Genomic DNA, 9,096 nt, shown 5'->3' with positions numbered 1-9,096 from the left:
AGAGAAATCTGTAGTTATGCCTGAGTAGTGTCCCTTTGTTATCACGCAAAAATTGATAAAAATTTGAAAATTAAGTATCTTTTTTCTCGTGGATGAAATTTTACAAAACCTTTACTAATGTATTCCATTAACATTTCTCTTTCATATATAATAATTCTTAATGAAAATAAAACAATGGTGTGGATTCAAAGTGTCGATGCCGGGCGTTACTACCCGTCAGTCAACCAGTTTGGTCTCTACATTTTTTTCTCTTAACTTTTGTTCTACTGCACCAGATTTTAAGCATTTTATGTCTAAATGTAGCTTATCACTAGTCAAACATAATTCTAAAAACTAAATTTGATTTCGATTAAAACTGAATTAGTGAGACTGCTTCGGAGACAACGTCTGTGACAAAAAAAAAAGCTACGTTAAGAATATTATTCAACTACTACCATAGTTGAAATGATATGATGGAATATATTTTGATAAATAAATGCTTTGCGTATGTAATTTGTCATTGGATAAGTAATATTTAAGCTTGATATACGAAAAAACTTTTGATTCAACTAGGTACACATCTAGCAAAAAACCAGTAGTGAACGACTTGTGTATCCACATTCGTGTTAATTGATCTTATTGACTGGTCCTTCAGATATGAAACTGGATCCATAAAGATGATTAAAATTCGATAAAATATATATGTTTTTAATTTAGGGTTCTCTTCATTGCATTTATTACAGGCCTTACATCAGCTTGACCCAGCGCTGGTAGTGAGTTATTAAAAATGGTAGGGTACCAGATTAAATTTATTATCAGTTCTGAGCTGAAATCTCGCAGGAATTAATTTTTCTTTGCATCAGTCTCAAAGCTTACACAGCCGAACAACGATATAAACCTATCTACGATGTTTCGCCCACGCAAGTCAAATTCATGACACGAATCAGAATCTCAGTTGCAACCATTTCACTTTATGTTTGCTCTTTGAAAAGTTATGAATATGACAACTTACTTCTTTTAAGATATGATTATGAATGTCATTGGATAAGTAATATTTTTCTGGAGAAGAGGTGCATATGAACCAGATGTGATTTTCAACTGTAGACATTTCGGTTCATTTACGCTGCTTGTACCTCTCTCTTACTTATAAAATATAATTATATGGCATTCATCTCGTTTGGAGGCGTGACTATAGTTCACCGAGAACCTTATCTCTAATTTCTAACACATTAAATGGGACTGACTCCTTTTGCAAACTTCCCGACGATGGTAATCGAAAAGTTTCATATAAATGTCACCACAAAATAATGGGTTTTCTCCAATTTGCCTTTTGGAACTACCTCATAATTAATTATACATGATAGAAAAATAAAAGCGACGAATTCCCCCACCCCTATCTCTTTGGTATCCGTCGGAAGAGCCAAATTTACATTTAAAAAGTTTTTTTTTTCTTTTTTCATTATTTTGAGAACTGTGTGGTTGATCAATACAAAAGTAGGGTGTCCATGTTACTGTGATTAGCCAATGCTGTTTAAGTCACATATCAACCCTGATCATGTATACCAATGATTAGAGGTGTTTGTCATTTTTCTTCTTAAGGATAGTATATCCAGAACTACTACGTCATATAATATACCTACTTTTCTTTTCTTTAATTGAAACAGTAGAATATGAGTTGAAGGTAGTTTGGACTAGAAGGTAAAGCAAATGTGAAAAGTAACGGTTCTTGAAAGCTGTATCGAGTTTTATTAAAAATACAATTTAAGCCTTTTAAAAATCCATTGCAATAATTGGGCGTCTTGAAAAAACAGGTTATTCATAATTTTGGTTGACACGAGTGTAATTATTAAAAAAAAGACGATCAATAGCTTTCTTCGTTTTTTTTTTTTCTAATTCTCTAAATACAAAGAAAATGTTATTTTTCCCTCTTCTTTCTTACTTTTTTTCAGCTTTCCATTCGAAGTGCGTCAGTAATGTTTAGTTTTCATTTTGTTTTTGTAATTTTTTTCTTTAGTGCGCTGGTAATTTTTGTACCTGTTTGCCAGTGTGCCACGAGATTGAGAACCAAAAACTAAGTTCCCGCGTTGGCTTATTACAGATTGATTTCGTTACCAGTCAGCAGTAATATTTTAATCAACAAGTCCTGGTTCAGCGTATGTTTCAAACATTTATACAAATCCTTGTTTTTTCCTCTCTAAAATGCTTGTAATTTTTCAAGACAATAAAATAATTTTCAAGGGAGTTAACTATAGTAGTCATCAAATTGGAGTTACTTCCTTTAGTCATAAAACTATGAAGATATTTTTCTTTTTACCATCCACAGTAACTAGCTAACTTCCTGTCACCTGATTATTAGCAAAGATGGCCAGCGCCTGTTACATACGGTAGTGGACTGTTGTGGTTTTGTTTACGTTTAAATGCTGTTTATGGTAACACACCAATGGTGACCTCCCTATGTAGGGATATGCTTATTAGCAATGTGGTACTGCCTGTTACGTGTATAGCCTAGCATACAGACTACAACTGTGGACTTGTTATAAATGTGAAACACGCCCTGCAGGAAGACAACACAACAAAGAATAAATACAACGCTCTTCAGATGGCTTTGAGAGACGTGAAGATTTGTTTGCTCGGTGACAGTGGTGTCGGAAAGACAAGCATTGTCTGGCGTTTTGTGACAAATACTTTCCGCGAGAATCCAGGCAGCACAATTGGCGCTTCTTTCATGGTAAAAAATTTAGTGTTGGACAGCAAAACATTCCGATTCCAAATCTGGGATACAGCAGGACAAGAGAAATACCATGCTTTAGCACCCATGTACTTTCGCGGTGCAGCTGCTGCTATTGTGGTGTATGATATTACGAAGGAATCATCATACAGATCTGCTAAGGAGTGGGTGAAAAGATTACGGAAACATGGTGTCACTGACGCAGTTATTGCTCTTGCAGGAAATAAATGTGATGCCGAGGATCTTCGAGAGGTGTCTGCTAAAGATGCCCAAGCTTACGCTGACTCTATACAGGCTATTTTCGTGGAAACTAGTGCCTTGGTTGCTGTAAATATTCCCGAATTGTTCACATCCATTGCTCAAAGACTGCCACCAATCAACGACAACACTGTAGATAATGACAACACAGTGAATATGACCAGTCGAACATCGACTAAATCTTGTTGTTTCTCTTCCTCCGGCTCGTCGACAGCCAAAAACGTGGGTACTAATCAATGACAACCTGGAATATATTCCATACGCTAATTGTTTTCTATTCTCGAGTTGATATATATTATATATATTTTATTTCTTCTCATTAATTGAAATAATAATTGATAATAATAATAACAATAATAGTTTATTTATTGTTACTAATACTATTCATCCAGCTATTACTTAATGATATTACTTAAATATAATGCTATCGTTCCGGCCAGTTTAATTCACTACTGAAATGTTTTATTAACTTCGTATGTGTGTGTGTTCATAATAATCTAATCCACTCTGCTTAATCAGTGGGTGTGACGTACCTTGAGCGAAATCTTTAAAAGTGTAAACACAAAATGAAACGTAACAACATACGTATCAGAATAATGTTGTGTATAGATATATATATATATATCAACAGTTTGTTGAGCTACACAAATATTTAACAACTGTAAAGACCTGTTACTACTAAATACGTTGCTCTCACATGCTTTGTCAGTTTGTCACCCTTCAAAGAAATATACAATACTTTACACAGTGTTAAATCTTGTTTTAAATTAACATTTAAATGGAAATCTTCGATAACTTTTTAGCAAAAATTTTGAGTATCTAATGGAGTTTTTCCGCGTTGAGTTTTTGTTATTTAATATTATTTAATGTGCTTTAAATTTAACTTCCACCATCAAATTCGTGTCTTTATTATTATTATTATTATTATTATTATTATTATTTATATATATATATATATATATATATGTGTGTGTATTTGATTTTAGATTTTAGCACTTTCATTTACGTGCTAGTATTTTTTACACATCTGAAGACCTGTTTTTATTTCTCTATATCTTCTCGAATATTTTCTCATATAAATATTCGTTGCAATTTATATTGCTGGATTTTAAACCGTGTTCTTTTAAGCTGTACCCTCTTAAAGACACAAAAGAAGTGATAATAAAAAGTAAAATATCGCTACATGATATGACGATAGCGACATTTTGATAAGACAGTCGATTGAGAGAGAAGTCAGTGTTACTATGAGTACACACATTTTATGTATATATATATATATATATACATATACATATATATATTGTGTGTGTGCTTGTGTTTCCGCGCGCACACTTTTATAAATTAATTTAAGGCTGTCTTTTACACCTTTCTTTTTGTCGTTTTCTTTGAAACTGTTATAAGTAATTCGGGTTGAATACTCTTGGCAATTTTTTTATATGCAGACAGCATAGTTCCCACAACCAAGTCGTAACTGGATGGTCTATGATGTGTAAGAATTATTTAGGAAATTTCACATATCGTTATATTAATTGAACATGAAAGAAAACTGATCGTTGTTGTTGTAGCTTTAAAAATTCGATAACACCAGGGAAAATTGTCATGAAAGAATGAAAATTATTGGAAACTCCATGTTATGTTAGTAGTACAAAAAATGGCAGCATTTTTGTTGTAGAATTTCAGTAATCACCTTTTCTTGACTGAGTGAATAATCAGGGACTGAAAACTATAAACCTCATAAGATGGTTTCCTGGGAATAGTTTAATCTATGGTGTTTAGGTCTGGTGTTCTCAAACTGACAAATACTGTCCTCACTCAAACATTGAATATGAGGGACATATTTTGACACTCCCTACTCTGCATTTATTAATGAAAAGTCAGATTAGATTTTGTATCTGTGCAATTCTTCTTTCTTCAACATGATGTTTAGCAAGGTTACAAAACTGGAATCTCTCATAAATATGACACTTTATCTGCTGTTTTTCAATCGTCACAGTCTCCATTAGGGCTCCTTCTCTTTTCCTAATTGAAAACACTGGCCAAGGTGAATTAATTAGCACTAGGGAGGGTACCAGTGTTTCCAGGAATCACTAGCTTTAATGATTTCAATGCGACAAAGGAACTCAAGTGAGCAGCGAAGATTTGAAAAGAATGAGCTGATGGTGGTTTGTAGGATATGAAACTTGAACTTTATGGTTGTGTGCATAATCTTTTTTAACTCCTCCCAACCTGATGCATAAGAATGACTAAGTGAATAAAGTTAGACAAGTTTAATTTGAAATGACGCAAGTAAAGGGAAAAAGAAGCGGATCTCTCTACTAAGATGGTTGATAGGAAGACAATACTCAACAATGCAATGAATTTTGTATTACTTTGTGTGTGTGTGTGTAGTGTATTTGCATGGACATAAGTCTTGATGAAGATATTTATGTCAGGTTGTATTCCACACCCATCTGTTCATCTTTTTCTTTGAAACTGTTTTAGAGTAATTCTAGATTTGATGCTCTCAGCAACCTTTTGTATGAAGATAATATAGCTCCCAGTACAGAATCACAATATGTTCTATGAGAATTATGTCGAAAATATTTACTTTTGGATATCTTCTAGTGAACATAAAGACAACTATTCTTTATAGTAAGAATCTTTAAAAATTCTAATTAGAGTAGAAAACAGTTTCAAAAGTAGGATATGAAGATGTGAGGGAGTATGTATATTATTAAATTTATTGTTGAATTCACTCCATATACTTTAGTTGAAATGGATAAGTTGTGACTAGGCTAATCATATGCAAACCATCGGTTACAAAAGTATTGTATCATGTACAATGGTGAGCTACACTGCTTTCATATATATATGTGTGTTGTGTCTTGTGTGTAGTTATGTATGTTTGTAATATACATATGAAAATACATAGGTGCGGGCATAACTGTGTAGTTAAGAAGTTTACTTCCCAATCACATGTTTTGGGTTCAGTCCTACTACATGGTACCTTGGGCAAGTGTCTTCTACTACAGCCCTGGTCTAATTCAAAACCTTTTGAGTTGGTGTAGTAGGCTGAGACAGAAAGAAAACTGTAATATGTGTGTGTGTGTGTGTGTGTGCACTTTTGTGTTTTCTTATTTTGACATCATGCAATATAATATGTGATACAAGTGATGCTGTTTACTGTCAATCTTTACTTCAAATATGAGTGGCTATGGGGGAGATATTATCTTCCATAGAAATAGGATTGACAAGAAGGTCAACTGATTATGGAAAATCTTTCTCAATATAAATTCCTTCTGACCCAGGTGAACATAGAAAAGGAAAAATGGTTATTAAAACAATGATGACATACATTGAATGTATATATTTATAGAAAGACAAAGACAGTTGTTAGAACAACAAGCAAATATTTTAATTTGACACTGGGGGGGGTGAGTCTTTTATGTTTCAGCCTATGCTCTTTGACAGAAAGGAATTAGAGGAAATAAATAGAGAGAGAAAGAAAAAAAAACATGTTGAGTTCAGTGGTCCAACATCATCATCATATGTTCATATATACATATGCATGTCATATATGTGTATATGTGTCTATATCATCTTCATCATTTAACATCTACTTTCCATGCTGGCATGGAGTAGACAGTTTGACTGGAACTGGTAAGCCGGAGAACTGCACCAGGTTCCAGTCTGATTTGGCTTGGTTTCTACAACAGGATGTCCTTCCTAACACTGACCATTTCAAGAGTGTAATGGATGCTTTTTACATACCATTTACATGACACCAGCAACAGCCACAACTATGATTTCACAGGTGCCATTTACATAACACTGGATATGGCCACGACTGCGATCATCATTTAACATCTGCGATCATCATTTAACATCTGTCTCCCATGCTGGCATGAGTTTGATTGGTTTGACAGAAGCTGGTGAGCCAAAGGACTGTGCTGTGCTCACTGTCTGCTTTGGCATGGTTTTTACAGCTGGATGGCCCTTGCTAATGCCAACCACTTGACAGAGTGGACTGGCTGCTTTTTATGTGGCACCAGCACTGACAAGGTCACGAAGTAACAAGCAAGACAAAGATCCCTCAACTGAGAAGGGGAGTAGTATTGAGTGGGGTGGCTTTGTGTCCATTGATGAGAGGCTAGAATATAAATAGAGGAACAGAAACAGGTGTGGAAGAGTTACATGTGGAGCTGTGGAAGAGATACATGGTTAGGCCAGTCAGAGTGAGAGTAAGAGATAATGGTGATGTACCAGGGCATACTCTCAAGGTACAAGGAGGTGAATATGAATGGACTGCTAGATGATTGACCAGGGTGCATGATAGAGAGTTCGTGAAAGTGCAAAGGAGGTGAAGGGAAGGAAAGTAGGGAATGCAGTGAGTGGTGGAAAATGGGTATATAGTGGGGTTGACGGGATAGCAATAATACACTTGGAAGAGGGAGGACAGAGCAGTGTTGGGCTGCAGGAGTGGGGTGGGACAGAAAAGCATAGTGCATGAAGAAGAGATGTAGTTTGGTTCATTGGGGTAGGGTATGTGAATTAATGTTATATGTGAGTGGAACACACAGCACTTCCAGAACTCAGTTTTGCTGAGGTGGGTGGGTCTTATCAAGAATCTCATATTGCCAGACATCTCAGTCCATTGTCATCTCTTCCATGATGCACAACATTTTGCAATCAGCTCTCACTACTTCATCTTATGTCTTCCTGGGTCTCCCTCTTCCACCAGTCCCATCTAATTTAAGCGATTGGCATTTCTTTGTACAACTACCCTCTTCATACGCAATTCATATACGACATTGTAGTCTTCTCTCTTGCATGTTATATCTGATTTCTTTTATGCCCAATTTTTCTCTCAGCACATTTGCACTTTGTCATACATGCACACTGATGTTGCATATCTACCAGAGCATACTAGCTTCATTCCATTCTGTCTACATGTCATCTACATTGAAGGCCCACATATCAGTACCATAGAGTGTACCCATTCATACACAAGTATTATACAATCTGCATTTCTCTCAGATTGATACGAATGTAATTCTTTTTTTCAGCAGTTGATCTCAAAACACATAAAGTGATAAATGATAGCATGTAAATATGGCCTTGTGAAACCCTTTTAGATAGAAATATCAAAGGCAGCCTTCAACTTTTTCTATCAAAAGGGATTTTTATCCCAATATTTACATGTTATTATTTATAGCTTTATCTGCTTCAAGATCCATTGTTCCAAAAAAGAATTATTCACACTTTCTTGAAAGTTTATGAATTCCTATAACATCAGATACACACACACATAAACATACATATATACTCACATACTTTTTTGTTTTAAGATAAATCTCTAAGATGCTCTGAGATGTCAGTGATGTTTCTGGCATCTTAGAGGATTTGGAGGCCTTCAGTATCAGAGCCCCTCACCCAGTTGACCCAGTCAGAGTTGATCAAATTCTAGCTTGCATTCCAACAGCAGCAAACCACTGATCTGCCTAATTTACCCAAAACCACTTTGTAACATTCTCTGCAACTTCAGTGACAGAATTTATAGCCTTTTTTGCCATGCTAGTAACTCCAAGCTCAGTCACACACATTGGCAGCATCTATAAATATTGCATGTCTGTGAATCTGTGCCTAGAAAGTTTTGCTTCTGTCTTTTTGACAGAGCATGGCGCACACGAGTGACAGTCCTGAATGCACTGATTGCATTTGAAAGCATTCACTGCCAGTTTTGTCCTGGGGCTGTATTTTCTGTTGATTATGCTTTTCTTCATCATTAAACCATAGCACTCCTCTCAATTTTTTATATTCCTGCCTAATACCAGTCTTCAGTGGAAGGACCAATAATGTCATTTTACCTTATAACATTCATATAAAGTTACTTCATATCTCTCTTGCAGACATCTTTAAGATATAGATGCAGATTGTCTTTATGTTCTTTTGCCAGAAACCAGATTTTTTGTATGTACACGTGTATGCGTGTGTTTATATCTATATATGTGTATGTATGTATAAATGTGTGTGTGTGTGTATATATATATATATATATATATATATATATATATATATATATATTTATAAACATAATTAAGGGATCAGCAAGCATTTGCTTCACCATATACCGAAGTTCAGAAATAGCAGCT

The 9,096-nt window shown here is 34.9% G+C and overlaps 1 protein-coding gene across 2 annotated transcripts in view; it reads left to right on the top strand.

Moving 5' to 3' along the window:
* The first annotated feature begins 2,298 nt into the window (after positions 1-2,298).
* LOC106874914 (ras-related protein Rab-22A) overlaps positions 2,299-9,096 on the top strand; it is a 22,649-nt gene continuing 15,851 nt past the window's right edge. The window contains exon 1 of one of the 2 annotated variants that reach the window (XR_001410062.2): positions 2,299-3,187. Coding sequence is in view for 1 of the 2 variants with exons in the window: in XM_014922832.2 (XP_014778318.1) it covers positions 2,579-3,187 (609 nt within the window). In the remaining variant the exon portion in view is untranslated. The remainder of the gene's footprint in view (positions 3,188-9,096) is intronic. The other variant, XM_014922832.2, reaches the window with a different exon arrangement.

This window comes from Octopus bimaculoides, chromosome 1 (assembly GCF_001194135.2).
Source record: "Octopus bimaculoides isolate UCB-OBI-ISO-001 chromosome 1, ASM119413v2, whole genome shotgun sequence".
In the NCBI taxonomy this organism is placed as follows: domain Eukaryota; kingdom Metazoa; phylum Mollusca; class Cephalopoda; order Octopoda; family Octopodidae; genus Octopus; species Octopus bimaculoides.
This window is presented reverse-complemented; position numbering and strand designations above follow the sequence as displayed.